General features: G+C 38.3%; 1 protein-coding gene across 1 annotated transcript; it reads right to left on the reverse strand.

Annotated features, from left to right (window-relative positions):
* Nucleotides 1-8,116: 8,116 nt before the first annotated feature.
* Nucleotides 8,117-17,581, reverse strand: cdcp2 (CUB domain containing protein 2). The gene is made up of 6 exons (XM_059983622.1): nucleotides 17,458-17,581; nucleotides 16,669-17,016; nucleotides 14,961-15,302; nucleotides 10,628-10,981; nucleotides 9,132-9,310; nucleotides 8,117-8,437 (listed from the first exon to the last, which is right to left on the reverse strand). Exons 1-6 carry the CDS (start codon nucleotides 17,531-17,533, stop codon nucleotides 8,117-8,119), a joined length of 1,620 nt encoding a protein of 539 aa, XP_059839605.1. The 5' UTR covers nucleotides 17,534-17,581.
* Between the last annotated feature and the right edge of the window lie 1,515 nt (nucleotides 17,582-19,096).

Raw genomic sequence — 19,096 nt, forward strand, 5'->3', positions numbered from 1 at the left:
GCAATTAGTAAATACAGGTGCTTGAGAAACCAAGAAGCCCAATGCTCTACTGCAAGCCACAGGGCTCTTGACAGAACCTCCTTCCCCAAGGCTGGCACCTGATGGCCCATAGAGATCTGGAAAACTTGGGTCTGGGCTGGTAGAACCTGAGACATTCTGGAAAATTAGAAACAGACCTGATGCTCTCAAGCCAGGGCTGGAAAATTCAGAATAGAGCATATAACAGGAGCATTGGGTATATACCCCAGAAACATTGCATATCATAGGAGACCCAATGAACCTTGTTGACCTAGTGAACTTTGGAAAAATTCTGGAATGTGGACTGGAGAATCTCAGAATATAGACTCAGGGCACTTGGAACATAGATTCAGGACACAAACTGAGTAAAGAAGGCATACTTGCAGACTGATATCCAAGCTGCTGTTGTATCTCCACTGGGTCCATAGGTGGTGGAGTCCTTCTGCCACAGTGAATGCTGGCAATGACTGAACACAGGTGCAGAGGAACAGCAAACTCTGTCATGGTAAGGGCTGGCAACAATAAAACACAAATGCAAAGGAACAGCAGACTCTGTCACAGTGAGCAGTGGTATCAATTGAATGGAGATGTGGAGGAACAGCAGACTCTGTCACAGTGAGCAGTGGTATCAATTGAATGGAGATGTGGAGGAACAGCAGACTCCCATGTAGAGACAGAAGCAAGAAGTTAAACATAGGAATTCCAACAGAGCATTGGTGGCACAACCATATAACACCATGAACAAATCATTCTGCAATCAGCACTAAACAGGTCTGCATTATATAATCGCAGAAAACCTGTACCAGTGGCAATTAACTTGACAAGATTAAACAGGAAGCATAAGGGATTAATGGCTCTTGTTAAAACAATAATTAGTAAACACATGTGCTCAAGAAATCTTCAAGTCCAGTGCTCATTGGCACACTGCAGAGCCCCGCAGGGCTCATGACACCTCTCAGCTTTCCAAGCACCATCTCCCTGGTAATAGCAACTGAACTCACTTCTTCCCCCAACATCCTTGAATATCTGGCATACTGCTAATGTCTTCCACAGTAAAGACTGATACAAAATACTTATTCTGTCTGTCCGCCATTTCTTTGGCCCTCATTAACTCCTCTCCAGTGGTCCAATATCCACTCTCACCTCTCCTTTACCTTTTATATATCTGAAAAAACTTTTGGTATCCTCTTTGATATTATTGGCTAGCTTAACTTCACATTTCATCTTTATACTCCTTTTTTAGTTGCCTTCTGTTGGTTTTTAAAAGCTTCCCAATCCTCTAACTTCCCATTAATTTTTGCTCTGTTGTAGGACCTTGCTTTTATGCTGGCTTTGACTTCTCTTGTTAGCCACAGTTCTGTCATCTTGCCTTTAGAATACTTCTTCCTCTTTAGGATGTATATATCCTGTGCCTTCTAAATTGCTTCCAGAAATTCCAGCCATTGCTGCTCTGCTGTCAGCCCTGCTAGAGTCCCTTTCCAATCAACTTTAGCCAGTTCCTCTCTCAGGCCTCTGTAATTCCCTTTAATCCACAGTAATACTGATACATCTCCTTCTCAAATTGCAGCGTGAATTCTCTCATGTTATGATCACCTACTCCTAAGGATTCCTTTACCTTAAGCTCCCTAATCAAATCCAGTTCATTACACAACACCCAATGCAGAATAGCTGATCCCCTAGTGGGTTCAACCACAAGCTGCTCTAAAAAGCCATCTTGTCGGCATTCTACAAATTTTCTCTCTTAGGATCCATCACCAACCTGATTTTCCCAATCTACATGCATATTGAAATCCCACGTGACTATTGTAACATTGTCCCTTTGACAGGCATTTTCTATGTCCTGTTGTAATTTGTAGCCCTCATCCAGCCTATTGTTTGGAGTCCTGGATATAACTTTCATCAGGGTCTTTTTACTTTTGCAGTTTATTAACTCCATCCATAACGATTCTACATCTTCCGATCCTATGTCTCCTCTTTCTAAGAATTTGATTTAATTTTTTACCAACAGAGCTACGTCATCCCCTCTGCCTACCTGCCTGTCTTTTCAATATAATGTGTATCCTTGGATGATATAATCTACTTTTAGCCATAACTCACTGATGCCTACCACATCATACCTGCTAGTCTCTAACTGTGCTACAAAATCATCACCTTATTCCGTATACTGTATGCATTCAAATATAACACCTTCAGTTCTGTATTCATCACACTTTTCAACTTTCTCCCCTGTTACACTGCAACTCATTCCTCTGATTGCAGTTTTGCCCTATCATCTTGCCTGTCCTTCCTGACAGTCTCACTACACACTGCCTCTTCTTGTACATCAACTGCCCTATCCTCAGCCCCATCACTCGAAATATGTTGGCAATCTGAGAAGTACTGTGGCAGAAAGCAATGAACCAAGTCTTATTCTTTTGGAGCTCCAAAGTGGATATACTGCCTTCTGCCCAGAAGAACACAGTTAATCATAATACATATTAACTTGATGAGCTCAGAAATTTTTGATTCTGGCTTCTGTCCAAGGGCATAATCTCAACTCCAGCAAGCTCTTAAAAATTAAAGCAGGCATCCTGAAAACTATACTCACTGGAATTTAGAAGATTGAGAGGATTGAGGGGGGATCTTATTGAAACATATAAAATTCTAAAGGGATTGGACAGGCTAGATGCAGGAAGATTGTTTCCGATGTTGGGGAAGTCCAGAATGAAGTGTCACAGTTTAAGGATAATGGGGAAGCCTTTTAGGACTGAGATGAGGAAAAACCTTCACACAGAGAATGGTGAATCTGTGGAATTCTCTGCCACAGGAAACAGTTGAGGCCGGTTCATTGGCTGTATTTAAGAGTAAGTTAGATTATGGCCCTTGTGGCTAAAGGGATCGGTGGGGGGGGGGGGGTATGGAGAGAAAGCAGGTACAGGCTTCTGAGTTGGAGGATCAGCCATGATCATACTGAATGGTGGTGCAGGCTCAAAGGGCCGAATGGCCTACTCCTGCACCTATTTTCTATGTTTCTATACGATTTAGCTGGGCCTTTTTACTTGCGGACAATCTATTTTAAATCAGAAATAATATTATTCTGATATTCTTTCCTTCTATTTTATTGTAAAAAAAATAGTTTTTTTTCCACAAACATACATCCAATGATTGGGCACCAACCACCAGAGTTTACAGTAAACATCACTTCAGTTGTACCTAAAATTTCAGTTCAATTTGTCCGAAAATACTTAAATTTTCTGCCAAGACTGTCAACTGAAAAAGCCTTTCACATTAGTTGGACAATCAGCAAAAATCTTCTTCCTAATTAATCTCTCAGCTGTTTTAATTATTATGTTTGTTGTCCTAAATTGTGCTTATACCTAAGTGTATTTGTTTGTGAGCAATTTCCAATTATCCATATCTAGCTGAATTTTTGAAATACACATGATGTACTATTTCTCAAAAGAATTGGACTATAATCCAATTAATTTATTTCTCACACTTCTCTGTTTATACATACATATTTATTTAACATTAAACCTACTAACAGAGCGGCATTAATTTTGTCAGATTACATCTTGGTGGGAATGTGACTCTGTTTCTTCTTCATATCTCTTCTGTACAATGATTCTGAGACTATATATGAAGCTAAAGTCAAGGTACTCCTTCACAGCTCACCTAGAGATCTGTCTGTTGCCTCTAACCTCAATTTGAACCTCATGTCGCCATATTTGCTTCCTTCCCAAACTCCACAAGCAATATTACTCTTGTAGAACCATTCTTACAGCAATGCTTTGGAACTGTTTTCTTCCTGGTACCAATTCATTTTTGTTTTCTCCCCTTTTCCAATCTTTTCCTATTTACTTCCAATGGATAATGCCTGTGTCAGCTGTCACATGAATAGTTTACAATTTCCCAGTGGCCGGCTGGTGGCGCAATGGCATCAGTGCCAGACTCCAGAGTGAAAGCTCCCGAGTTCGAATCCAAGTCAGGCCACCCTGAGCACGCGCTCCATCCATGCCGGGTCGAGCTTTGAGATAGCCACTTTAAAAAAAAACAAGGGTCAAGTCAGGAACGTTCATACCATGACCCAGTTAATCCAAAAGGAGACCAATCCTGACATCACGCACCAGACAAGAATGGCTGACTGTCTGGTGCGACACACTAAGAAAAATTCCCAGCAAAGCTCTCATTTTTGCAAAGTATGTTCAATCCATCTTGCAAGCACTTGGGAGCACAGAACAACAAGTTCACAATATATAATAAATCTGATTCTGATTCTAAGTGTGATAACATAGAGGCTAAATTATTGGATTGGCATTCAGACACCTATATTATCGATCTGAGAACATCCCAACAAAGCAACTATGCAATTTTTCAAGCCTCCTACGTCTATTAGCGTTTAGCAAAAATGTTGGCCTTTGCAGGGAATGAATGACTTTGAAGAAAAACACAGCTCCTCACTTTCCATGACACCATTCTGTACAATTAGTTTCACTTTAACCTCCTCCTTCCCTGATCCCAAATACCCTTTCAAAATAAAACCCTTACCTGTACATTTAACTTAGTATACAGGCTGTACCCAGGTAACAAACAAGCTCCATTTTTATAGATGTTCATAAGCCAATGTTGTCCATAGACAGAAAAGAACAGTCAAAGTGGTAACTATACTTATTTTCTTCCTGGACCCACTCATTTTGTAACTCCAAATCATAAAATTAATTGAAAGAAAAACACGGAGCCGAGAAATGTGTGTCTTAGTTTTGTTTTACTTTTAGCAGGGTGCGCACCAATGATGTAGTGGTGTGATGATGGATGCCATTCACATACCTTTACATATAACACGCAATGAATTATTTAAACGACAACAAATGCTCAATCAAACAATATATTCACCATAGTACTCAAATACTACTGAAATATCAAACACATGACAATACTTCCACAGTGTAGTAATGCATGGCATCAAAACCACATAAGACCCATTAGGGAGAACAATTACTAGAAGTGGAGAGGGAGGGAAAAATAATTCTGCCATTCACAGGAACAAATGTACATATATACATTGGACTTCTGAATTTAATAATATTACAGAAGCTCGTCTACATAAGTCTGCCTTTCGTAACCTGAGGGACCTGTACTGTGTTCACTGCTCATTGTGTACTAACCTTTGGACTGTGTGACCATAAAGTGACCCCAAACCTTCAGCGGTCCATCATTTTTAATTCTCCGTCCCACTCCTACTCTGACCTTTCTCTCTTTGACCTCACATTCTGTTCCAATGAACTACAACAAAAGATCAAAATACTGAACTGCATCTTTCAATACTGATGTAATATTGAATTCAACAATATCAAATATTTACTCTGCTCTTTATATCTTCTCTAGACCCATTCTTTATTTCTTTTAAGCCATACTATCATCTCCTTCACCGTGTCTACTTTAAGATTCACTTTTATCCTTCAGTCTCCTTCGCTCAAATCCTCTTTCTCATTGCTGCGCTCCTTCCCTTTCCTTCACGTCTCTCTATTTTTTTAGGTCATTTGCCAGAAGCCTTAAGAAACGAGATAAAATCTGCAGATACTGGAAATCCAAAGCAACACACACAAAATGCCGGAGGAATGCAGCAAGCCAGGCAGCATCTATGGAAAAGAGTAAACAGATGGTGTTTCAGACTGGAAAGGAAGATGAGAAGTCAGAGTAAGAAAGTGGAGGAGAGGAGGAAGAAGTACAAGGTAGTAGGTAATAGGTGAAAGCGGGAGGGGCTGGTGTTGAAGTAAAGAGATAAAGGACTGGGAAGTGGGGATCTGATAGGAGAGGATAGAAGGGAAGGGGGAGGAGCACCAACGGGAGGTGATAAGGTGAGAGAGGGACACAGGAATGGGAATGGTGAAGATGGGGGTGGGGTGAGAAGGGAGCAATTACTGGAAGTTTGAGAAATCGGTCTTCATGCCATCAGGTTGGAGGCTACCCAGATGGATTATAAGCCTGAGTGTGGCCTCATTGTGGCAATCCATGAGGACATGGATTGACATGTTGGAATGGGAATGGGAAGTGAATGGCAACAGGGAAATCCCGCTTTTTTCTGGTAGGTGCTTGGCAAAATGGTCTCCCAATCTATATCAGGTCTCACCAGAAGCTTTAAGTCTGTTTCTCTCTATACAACTGTTGCCTGAAATGCTGAGTATTCTAGTTTTGATTTACATTTATGTTAGATCTCCATCGTTAACAGAATCTTATTTGTCTAGACAGCAGTTGTGCATTCTATAAGGCTACAAACCATAAAAGCAATGTTCTTCCAGAGAATAAAAACTAAAGCAAATGGAGGCCAATCTGTAAAAACAAGCAACAAGCTTCAACAGCATTGCAAATACAGTTCTGATTAAAAAAAAACATTAGCAAGGTGATAAATCTTCCTCCTCTTCAATATAACAAAATTAAATTCAAAATTTACCAGCTCAGATGGTGTCACAAAAATAAAATAGTGGTGTTGTGAAAAGCAGAAAGGAAGACAACCACCCCTGTGTTAGATACATTTTTCATATGTCTGCTTACAGGTATGATTAAAACAGGTTACAACAGAATGCTTTCAAGTAAGTAGATATCAGAGCTTGTAATAAAGGCTGTTAGCTAACCTGTCCCCAGAGGAATAAATCAAAAAGTTGGTGTAACAGTGCAATGCATCTGCTGCAGTCTCAATTGTTTGAAGGGATGTACTGTCTAGCCAGCATCATTTATGTGGTGGTGCTACTAAACTTTCCTGAATCCTTTTGCAATTTAATGACTGCTATAAAGTAATGCAAGGCACACAGAATAAACTTGCTGAAGAAGTTTCTCTGTGCACTTACAGTATGATCCCATTATTATAGCTGCAACTCTGCCTCATTATTCCTTGCAAAAGGAGGATTGCAAATGTATCTGTTATATGTTTGTATGAACACTGTAGTTAAACCACTGGACTGGAGGTCAGAGTTCCAGAATATTGATCTTGAGACACAGGTTTGAATCTCACTATAGAAGCTGGAGAATTTATAGTAAATTCAAGTAATATCCAAGTCGAGAATTAAAGATAGTCTCTGTAACATATGCTATGAAACTATTGGATTGTTGTAAAATTCTGTCTAGTTTACTAACATCTTGCAAGGAAAATAATCTTGTTCCCATACCTGGTCTGCATAACAATATGACTCCAATGTGGGTGAATCTTAACTGCCTTTTCAGTAAGATCTGATTCAGGCTATTGAGTGAAAAATTGACCCACTTCAATGAGAAATAAACCAAAGAGCTGCTATCCTTGGAGACACAGAGCAAAGTTTAAAACCATGAACAGTTTTGTTTCAGATATTGTTTCCAATGGTGGAAGAATTGATTACCAGAGGGCATAGATATAAGGTAATTGCTAAAAGAACCATGTGGCAACTGATCTTTTTTCAAAATGAGTGATTAGGATTTGAATGAATGTACTGCCTGAAACAGCACATATCCAGAATATGTGAATCCAGGAGAGGTAATTGAAGGAAGAGATATTGAAGGGATATGAGAAGAAAGACAAGAATGAGAATTAAAAAACAACCAGTATGCTCTATAAAGCAGCTTACACAGACCCATCCACTTTATGCATTGTTCAAAATTTTAGAAATGAGCAACAGAGAAGAACTTTATGGAAAATGGAAATTACTGATGTCCTGCACCTCTGAGGGAGAAAAAATTAATATTTGCATTTCAAATAGTTGTTTTCTTGAACAACACACACAAAATGCTAGAGGGACTCAGCAAGTCAGACAGCATCTATGGAGAGGAATGAACAGTTGATGTTCCCGGCTCTTATCGGGACCTGATGAGTCCTGATGAAGGGCTTTGGCCCCAAGACTTCAACTGTTTATTCCCTTCCATAGACCCTGCATGACTTGCTGAGTTCCACCAGGTAGGTGTGTGTGTGTGTGTGTGTGTGTGTGTGTGTGTGTGTGTGTGTGTGTGTGTGTGTGTGTGTGTGTGTGTGTGTGTGTGTGTGTGTGTGTCTGTGTGTGTGTGTGTGTGTGTCTGAAAATTTCTAGCACCTGTGTTTACGGTTGCTCTCCAAAGGCTTGTTTGCACCCATTTCTCCTGTGATTGCCTCATACCCCTACAGCAGAACCAGTCCTATGACAGCAATCAACATCAGAAGTCCTGCCAAAACACAAATACCAATGAAGACAATGTCACTGGTATCTTGCATCCTTGAAACATCAGGTCCATCTACCACCTTTGATTCTTCAGAATTTGAATCCTCCAAATTCACGGCCATCTGCTGGAGTTGATACAGTTCGGTGTCTGTGATGATGTTGTACGAAGCTGCTTTGGTTTTGACATTACACTGCATCTTATATTCCTGGGTGTCACCATGTGTTCCATCAGGAAAACGTATATACAAAATGTTCACAAAAATGGTGGCATTCTTAATTTTCTGCAAAGTGAAAACTGAAATAAGGACCAAGTTTTCAACTACTTTCTGTAGATAACACTGATATGAATATTTGAACTAGGAGCAAAAACTAGCCACTCAAACCCATTCCATCATATAATCAGATGTTGAGAGAAGGAAAGGCAGGTAGAATATTTGTTTTTATCAGTTCAGGAGTAAGGACATCATGCTAAAGCTATGTAAGGTAAAAGTTACAATACAGTGTACAGCTTTGGTCACCATACTTAGGGAAGAATGTGATGACACTTGAGAAGGAAGAGTTCTGCAAGAATCTTAACAGGACTAGAAGAAAGATAGTTATGAAGAAAGACAGTCCAGGTTAAAACTGAGACGCAAAAAATTATAAGTGATATTGACACAGTGAAAAGGAAGGATCTGTTCCTCTTCGATGAGATTTCAATAACCAGGGGAAACAGATATGTTAATTGGTAAAAGGATTAGCAAGCCATTCAGGAAAGTAGTGTAAATCTGGAAATCTTTCCTGAAAAGGTACCCTAAGGCAGAAACTCTCATCACATGAAAAATCTTCTAGGATGACCAATTTAAGGTTTATACCTAAAGGGTTGGGAAGTGAGATTAATCAATAAGGCTTCCTTTTCACTAGCAAAGAGCTCAATGCTCTTATATGACATAAAGGTATATTTGACCTTTGGCTCAGTTTATTCTCATTAATTACCTGTGTCTTTGTTCTGCAGGCATCAAACCGTGAAATTATCTTGAATGTTGAGCCGATTACCTGTGCCATGCAACCGGGCCTTCCAAGATAAATGCTATTACGATTGAGTGAAGGAAGAGCCTGCACAGCTATCAGAATCTGGAAATCTGTTCTAGAGCAGCTGACATTCATGGGAACGACTAAAATAGGTAAAAGATAAAAAGTCCGTTAATATTAAGTAGCTATGGTTGCATCTGTTACATAGAATAATCCTCAAAAAAGACAGACGACTCTGCCTGTTATACTCAGTCATTCAGTTGGTAAACGAACTGTCCAGTGAACCTACATCTGTTGAACGTCCTGCTTTATGTGCCAATAGGACTGTTGGCAAATGAGCTGTACAAACCAAGAAGGTCCCTGGACCAATCACAATGACATCAGTTCATCTCTGCCAGGACCCAGCAGAGATGACCTCAATGTATTCCATAATGCAGCAGAGGGAGTAAAATACGTCGTCAGTTCTCCCTTTCTTGCTTGGTGTATAATTGGAAAGCATACACACGCAGCCTGAAGTGTAGACAAAAGGACAGATCATGCTCTGTTATGATTCACTCACAGTTGTACAGTTTTCCACTCTCTTCCACAGGTGCACATCTGAAAAGTGAATAACTAGGTTAGGAAATGAGGGTAGCCTGTGCTGGAGCATACAACATGAATGGGGAAGAAAAGCGGAGAGAAATTAAAACATTGACATTCTTTTAAAAAATGCACAAGACTATAGCCTCAAAAACTCAAACAACTGAGTACAATATGAAAAAAGGGTGTTGGCCACAGGTGCAGTGATAAGGAGACATGAAAATACTTGATACAATGTAATTTATTATTGTTAACTTTTGTGTACCAGTTCCCATGGATTCAAGAGATATTAGTATTAGTCTACTGTATCTTCTTTTCTTGTTACAGCCTTATTGCTTGTAAAAATTTGGGACTTTTTTTTAAGAGGTTTGCAGACCCAATAATAATTAGATTGAATCTGTAACCAAGAAAACTAATCATGGGACTAATAGGCACTGGAGAAGTTTTTTCCCTACTGCGGTCACTTTGCTGAACAATTGACTGCCGGTTAACTGTTGTCTAACTATTACTTGGATTGCACTACTTGTATGTATAATCTATATTTTCATTTATATTTATCATTATTATTGTTATGAGCAGAGAGACAACAACTGCCGGAAGTAAATTCCTTGTATGTGCACAGGTACTTGGCAATTAAAGTTTGATTCTGATTCTGATTCTGATAGTGTATTTTTATTATACATCATAGTGTATCATTTATAGTATTTTGTATTAAATTGTGAAAATATACACATCACAACAAAGGTGCCCAAGAGTGTCACCAAGAATTTCCATGCCTGATTGTCTTGACTGCAAAGTAAACCTACAAGATAGAAATACTGGATCAGAACTCAGACTGCACACAGCTAATGACTTTATGCCATGACGAACTCCTAACTTACCACCACTGTAGGATACATGGAAGCCACGAGAAGCTGTGTTCCTGTCAGCCGACAACACAAACAAAAGTCTGTTCCCATTGGACAACAGAGAAGGAGGTGAGTTATGACCACACCATTTTCCCAGCAGTGTGTCAGTCTCACTGTCTCCATCAAAGATTGCCAGAAAGTCATAATCGCAGGCATCACTCAGGCTATCCCTGTCCTCCAGCTCAAAATCAATTAAGTTAACCTTGATCCTGTAACTTAGAGGCTGTTGGACTGTCCAGTGACAATTGATATTATTAGGATAAATGTTTGGGTAGCGAGGGCTGGAGAAATTCCCTTTAATGGCTGTGAAGACCTGTTGACACTCACCTGGAATAAATATGACAAACATAAATGATAAATGTTAGAAAATAGAAACTGCAAATAAATCATCACTTTATACACTTCAACACTGAACAAAACCAGACCCTGGCTACTACCTGGTACTGACATACTGTAAACTGTTGTATCTGGGAATAGGAAGAATTAGCCCTATGACGAGCCATTGGTTGGTAAACTTTTAAGGTAAGGGATTGTTTAAATAAGGTTAATTGCTTTCCCGGCATGAACTCCCTATGTCAACATTGAAATTAGTCCTGTGACTTGCATATCACAGTAAAGCATCACGTACTTCACTGTCAGGTAGTGAAGTATCACACACTATATGTTTTTAGAGCATAAAGTATCGTAGCCTAACTGTTTATTTCTGATGCTCCGGTTCTGCTACCTCTCACTGTTACTCGCTGAAGGTCGCCTGCATTAGAATAAGGGTCAGGGAGAGGAAGAGGAGCACCAAGTGATCAGGCAGGCCCTGCAGGGATTTTACTAAAAAGAGGTTGTATAGATATTGGAACCCAAAAGTTACATCCTTTAACCACAACATTACCTTCCACTCCTTCCCTGCCATCTGGTCATTATGCTTTCAGCTTCCTGAATACAGCAGCCACCCTGATTTGTTGTCCTATGGTCTACACTCCTCACTGCTTCAGTAACGCAGCCAGCATGAGCAAAGACCTCACCCGCCCCAGACCTTCTCTCTTCTCCCTACTTCCATCAGGTAGAAGATACAAAAGTCTGAAAGCAGGTACCACCAGGCTCAAGGACAGCTTCTACCCCACTGTTAAAAAGCTACTGAATAGTTCCCTTGTACAGTATGAAGGACTCTTCACCTCACAATCTACCTCGCTATGACCTTGCACCTTATCCTTTACCTGCTTTGAACTTTCTGTATAGCTGTTACACTTTATTCTGCATTGTTCTTGTTCTACCTCAGTGCACTGTGTAATCTGTATGAACAGGATGCAAGATGAGCTTTTTACTGTATCTTGTTACATGTGACAATAATAAACCAATTACAATCATACGTTATTCATACAGATCTCTTCGAAGGTCTTAACTACTGGCCTAACCTGTTGACACCCATCTTCTGTCCCTGTCTCTGCTCTCCAAGAGTATCCAATACCTGACCTTCCAGAGATTAGTGTGTCTCACTCATGCTGCAAACTGCTTTATGTGCATTGGATCCCAAGGAGCTAATGCTACCAAACCTTTCTGAAGTTCCAACCCACTTTTTGGTTAGGTCATCGTGTTCAAAGTAGAAAAAGGAATGTTCACTCTTTTGAAAGTTGGATTTCCACTATTTCTCCTTGTGTTCTGCTGGAGTTTTCCGGAATTACTGCGAAAAGCTGAGAAAAAAAATAACCTCGGTACATCACTCCCAGAAACAAGTCACATTTAAATTTCTCACGGCATCATTCCTTGTAGCCTTGGAAAATATAAATGTGGGAGCAAATTATTGAGGGTAATACCAATACAGCAAGAGGTGAGAAGTCTTAAAACCCTGAAATTATAAGAAGAAAGAAATACTACAGGATGTAAGTATTTCAATTTTCTTTTATGAAATTAAGTTTATTTCAATAGCTTACTGTAGGAAGATTCAATGTAGCAGTAAGTTGTGTAGAAATATGTTTCTTTTCTAATATCTTGCAGAACTTGATAGAAAAAGTAGGAGAATGGTTGGAAAAGTTTGCTAAACAGGCAAGACTCCTCATATTTTTTAAACAATTTGAGAGAGTTGTTAGGACAGGCTTCTCTAAAGCAGGAACAGTTGTCAAGTTGAACTGATAAATGAATTTTGTTCTGAGTTAAGAAATCTTAAAGGAAAAATTGTTTATCAGGAAGGCAAGAATCAACTTTGCTGAAAGGCGGTTTTATGAATGAAAGATGTCTGAAGAGTTCATCTGCCGTCCCTATGCAATGTCCTTTCCGTTTCTCTGCTGGCAAAGACTTGAATACATATCACTTGGACCCTTCGTCTAAATCACTTAAGTATGTTATAATTAGCCAGGGTATGAATACCAACTCCTGGAATGTACTATCAGTTACAGACGAACATACTAAAAATAATCAATTTCAACCTACATTCAGTTATCCATTGGTAATCAATTCTGAATGCAGACTAATGTACAATTCTCAATCCCCCGGCTGCACTAATTTTGTTTAATAATCACTTGTACCTGGACAAAGGCCTTCTGAATATCTAAATAAATACTATTCACTGGTTTTCCCTTGGCTATTTTGGTGGTCACAACATCAGGAGAATTCAACAGATTTTCCTTTCACATATTTATATTGACTCTGCTGAATGTTATGACTTAAAGGATTCTGACATTTTCTCTACTACCAATGTCAGCTAAATGGTCTGCAATTTCTCATTTTCTTTCTCCCTTCTTTCTTAAGTAGCAAAGTAACTTTTCAGCCTGTGGAAAGCATTCTAGAATCTGTGGAGATTTGGAAGATGACAAACAATGCATCCACTATTTCCATAGCAACCTCTTTTAGAATTCTGGGACATGGATTCAGGGATGTGAATTCTTTGATTTCTCCATTCCTTTCTTCACCAATGCTGATTTATTTTACCTCCCATTCTCTATTGTCCTGTAGTTTTCCAATATTTCCATGTTTTTAATGTCTCCTATAAAAACAAATACAAAAGTGCTCTGCTATTTCCTTATTTTCCAATATAAGGTTCTCTTTTCTCATTCTGCAAAGGATCAACATTATCCTACAGTAATCACATCCTTTTTACATATTTATGAAGCTTTTATGGTCCCTTTTCATGTTTCTGACTGGATTATTCTCATATTCTACCTTTCCCTTCCACTGTTGAATTCTGACATTTTCCTAATTTTACACACACAAAATGCTGGTGGAACACAACAGGCCAGGCAGCATCTTTAAGGAGAAGCACTGTCAATGTTTCAGGCCGAGACCCTTCAGCAACACTATAACCTTTTTCTTTTAATCTAAACTGTTTTTTACATCTCCAGTCACCTGTGGCTGATGTACATTTCCTCTTCTTTTGTGTTTTAAAAGGATATATATTTGCTATAAGCAATGTATTACTTTTTTAGCAGCACACACAAAATATTGAAAAAACTCAGCAAGTCAGGCAGCATCTATGGAGGGTAATGAACAATCGACATTTTGGAATGAAAGCCTTCATCTCCGCCCATAACAGGGAATGTTTGTTTCATTCCAAAGACGTTGCCTGACTTACTGATTTGCTCCAGTATTTTGTGTCTGTTGCTCAAGATTTCCAGCATCTGCAATATCTCTTCAGATTATTACTTATTTATATGTTAACTATTCCCTGTCTACTGCTATATTCTAAGGACAGATTTCCAATCTAGTACAGCCAAACCACCTTGCTGTTTGCTCTGCTTAGATTTAGGACTGTGGTTTTGGATAGAAGTAAATCACTTTTAACCTTATTTAAAATTGTATCTTATTATGATCACTATTACCTTAAAGTCCTTTAGCTGCTATTGTTATTTAACTCTATCTCTTAGCACAATGCTAGAACTAAAATAGCATCTACTCCACTGGTCCATCAACATACTGATCTAGAAAATTATCTTATATACACTCCATAAATTTATTCTTCATGCCATTACTGCTAGTTTGGTTTGCCCCTAGTTATAGATTAAATTCCCAATGTTTACTATATTACTCCAGTTACATATGTCACTCAATATTGAGGGATGCTAAAAATGTAGATGTTGACAAGATCATACGTTAAAACTTTTCATTATGTTGAGCTTTCAAAGCACAATTAACATCAGTGGAAATAGAGCGGAAGAAGGAAAGGGAACTAATAATCACTCTAAAGGCCTTCAATAGGCAATTCTTAAACAGGCTTTAAAATGAACTTGAAAAGAAGGAAAATACTAAAAAGTGGTCCATTATCAAAATAGTTTGAAACTTTCTTAAATACAACTATCATTTTTATATACAGTATACATATTACCTGAAAAATAAAATGCTTTGAAGCCCTTTGCACCAATGTTGAAGTCTGATTTAAAAACAACAAGTAGTTCATGGGCACTGGAAATGATAGCTGGAGGTTTTGTCCCACCACAATAATGACCCCAGTGTCTGGTATTCATGCTGGATCCATCGAACATGGCCACATAGTCAAAGCTACAATCCTCATTACTCTCCAGATGAAAATCGTAGAAGATCAGATTGATCACTGATTGATTAGAGACGCGAATAACCCAGCGGCACTCTGCATTATTAGGGTAATTATCTGGGTACTCCGGGCTAGACAGCACTCCAGACAGACCCGTTAACACTCCTCCGCATACATCTGTAAGCAGCATAACTGAAACATCAATGTGAATCCAAGAAATTTTAAAGTTCATTCAATATTTCATTTTCGTTCATGCAAATCACTTCCTGATATTTTATCTCAATCCCGTATCAAGGCCCCATCCAACTGCTGTCTTGGAGAAATAACCAGTTGAATGCTTGGTTTGGTTCCGCCCAAGGAGCAAGGGTAGAGAACTTGGACACCTGATTGTAATTTGCAGTCAGTTTGTAGTCCACCTTTTTGCTTATTGGCATTCCAACATCAGGAACTGCTAAAACTATATGAATATTGGAGTGGAATCTTGCATGTTTGGAGAGAGGAAATGACAAAAAGGTCTCACCTACTCAAAGATTTACTTATTGGGTTTGTGTGGATATAAGTAACAGTCAAATTACTTCTCCAAAATTTCCCGTTAAATGTATCATAAAAGACTAAGATTGACTAATTCTGCTCTTTGGGCTCCACTCTGCATCCTGCAAAGTAGTGCTGTGGACAGGAGTCCAGCGGCAGAGTAAATTCTTCAAACTAGATCCTTCTACTCCATGTCACTAGATACTGGCCAGTGGTGTAAACATCTCATAATCTGATTCATTTCTGCACCATTCATATCAGAACAAATTTTGTCCGTAAAATTATTGGAAAAGTGTAAAACCACAGCTTAGCAAGGGGAACTGGGCATGGGGATCTTTGACGAGAAACTGATGAAATTTAGGGACTGTGAAATAAATAAAGGATGAACTGAGATACAAGCTACATTGAACTGTGTGTAAATTAAGATGCATAAATAAACTTACAAGAGGAAAAAGTGATTTTAAGGAAATGAGGTGGAAAGCAAATGTAAGAAAAAAAAGCAAATGTAAATTTTGACATTTTAAACAATTCTAGGATCACTTCATAACCTGATGAAATGAGACTCCACAAAGTGTCTCTGAATTTAAATTGTCAACTATCATTATATTGTTAACAGTGATTTTACCTATTAATCGCTAGATTTAAAATCAAATTACTGTGTAAATATAACAGGAAAGTTCAGAAAGTCAATAGCAGAATAGTTGATACTGGACCAACATGCAATTTTGAAGTTCAATGGATATATTCTCCTTTCCACTGATTGCTGGCAAGACACATTCATAACAACATCTGTTTATCAGCAACGCACATTCATAACAACATCTGTTTATCAGCAACACACATTCATAACAACATCTGTTTTTCAGTAAATTCTGGGATATCATTGGTCTAATGTTCACTATATCACCATCTAGCAAAATTGTTGAAATTCTGACATACTAGATCAAAAGAAATGTTCACCATTTAAATCTAAAAGTTAAACATTGCAAATAAGATTACAAATTGGTCAAACCTTTGCTGTATGAAGCAGCGAATCCGTGGCTGGCCACATGCCTATCTGAGCGGAAAATGATCGACATCACATGCCAGGATGAGGAGAAATGAGGAGGAGAAGCTTTTCCACAGAATTTGCCCAGGAGATTTCCCTCGTCCCCAGATACTCCATTATAGATTTTGAGGTAATCATATTCACAGTGAGTGTGAAATTCAAGGTCAAAATGCTGGAATGTGAGCAGAATGGAGGAGCCCTCTGTAACAACAATCAGCCAAGTACATTCGGTCTCATATGGATAATATCCTGGGAAATTAGGGCTGGAGAAATTCCCATTTGTTGCAGATAGGATCCCACCACATTTAACTCCTGGTAGGACAAAAACAAAGCAAAAAAATATAATTATGCACACAATTTGCTTCAATGTTAACAAAGCATGATAATCATGTTTAAAATGGCCAAGTGCTATTGCTATCAAAGCCTTTCAGAAGATTGCAGGTTCCTTCATTTTTCCTGTGCTCAGTTTGGTTTATTGCAACAAACAGACATTATTCCTTTTACAATCAAATGAAAAGAACTTCCATTTATATATATATTCTTCATGCTTGGGGTATCTTCCTTGACATCATACACTTGTGGTCAATATACTCTAAAATTTGTACTTTTGGTTCCATTGGCTGTAAGTTAAGCAGAACTTGGTTTATTAATGTTCAGAAAGGTACTTTCCTGAAAATGCATGGAGAGGGAGAAAAAGAGAGATGTAACCCATGCAAAATATATCAGTTAAAAGCACAGAAATAGAAGCTTTACCTGGTCTGGCTGTGACTCTGCAGGTTGTCCACAGAAACAGCACTCCTACAGCAGCCTGCCCTACAATATTTTGCATGCTGAGTGCTCAAGAAAACTAAAAAAAAACAGACAAGAAGGCAAAATTATATCATCCTTTACAGTGACATATGAAGTAACACACAGTGGTTGTAGAATTAATAGTGGCATTAATAATTCACTATGTCTGAATTAGTAACTTAACCCATCTCTGGTTCCTTTCAGTAAATATTAATGAGCTGGGTCCAATGTCTTCATTCTCCACACTGCACTATACAACTTGTTATACATTCTTGCAAAAAATGATCTAAATATTTAATTTGCTAAAGTCATAAATATTCCTTCATGAATTTAGGGATGGTCCCATATTCATTAATTATTCTACAGAAATTTATACAATTTAAGATTAAAAATGTATGCATTTGACAGATGGTGGGGCAGTTCAAAACTAGTACGCACAAAAGAACCCAAAATGGATTTTGAAAGCTACAAAGCTGCATGGTTTAAGGACTGTAACTAGAAGCCCATGGATATCAATAGACTCTTTGTTCTCTTGCTCCCAACACCAGAATTCTCTTTTTTTAACTAGTTTACATCAATTATATTGAAAAACAAAAATATTTGTCTCAAGAAGTCATTGAATTGAATTTCAAAATTACCTAATCTTTTCAAAGCTAAATTACATGAGAGAGTATGGAGGGACATTTAGGATTTTGTTTAGTTATGAAGAAATTTATGGCTGAGAAGTTTACTGACACTCATATTCTAAACCCATGCACAAAGAATATTTGGGCTAGATCTATTTCAGTTGAAAAAGAAAGATTTGTTGTTATCCAGAAAAATAGTGAAGTACAAGCAAGTAATGTGAAAGATTTTAAAAAGTGCTGCAATTTAAGTTAGCTCTCTTAATAATTTTTAATAGTGAAATATTTATTAAATTAGATAAAACGAGTAGATTGTTCCCTGCTACAAACTGCGAGTTTCTGTTTTCAGGCAATAGTTGGCAATCTGTTGTGCTTCCTTCATCTAGCAGAAGATATTTTACTACTGAAATTAGTATATTTAAATAGAGAATCTACTGCATTCCATTGAAATGTCTTCGAATAATGGAGTACAGTATCTTCAATTAAAGATGAAATGTAATACGATATCCACTTGTAACTAATCTTACTTCAATTATTTAACTTTTAGCTGTAACTGACATACTCACTCCATGTCATGTACTTTAATGATCGCTTGATAGAGTCCAACTAATTCGATCGTTGTCAGTCCCCAAAGAAGTTCTATTCTAACATTTTCAGATGATACAAATCTACATCTATCGTCCTTGAGGATCCCACTCAGCATAATCTTGTTGTTGCACCTTTGTACACTACTCCTCAACACTACGATGTTGGTCTCTGTATATTTACCATTCTCCATGAGTGGGATGTGGAATGTTCTCCAATGCTAGTGAACCGTATTCTTTTCTGAAATGGACTTTCCCTCTTACAATGTTTACAAAAGTGTGTGGCATAATCAGGAGTGATAAGTACAGGCAGCAACCATTCAGGATCTAAGTACTGTAGTGAAAGAGAGCTCTCATCACTGGCATTTTCAGGCTCTTGCTTTCATGGCTTTTGAT

The sequence above is a fragment of the Hypanus sabinus genome, chromosome 11 (genome assembly GCF_030144855.1).
Source record: "Hypanus sabinus isolate sHypSab1 chromosome 11, sHypSab1.hap1, whole genome shotgun sequence".
Lineage (NCBI taxonomy): Eukaryota > Metazoa > Chordata > Chondrichthyes > Myliobatiformes > Dasyatidae > Hypanus > Hypanus sabinus.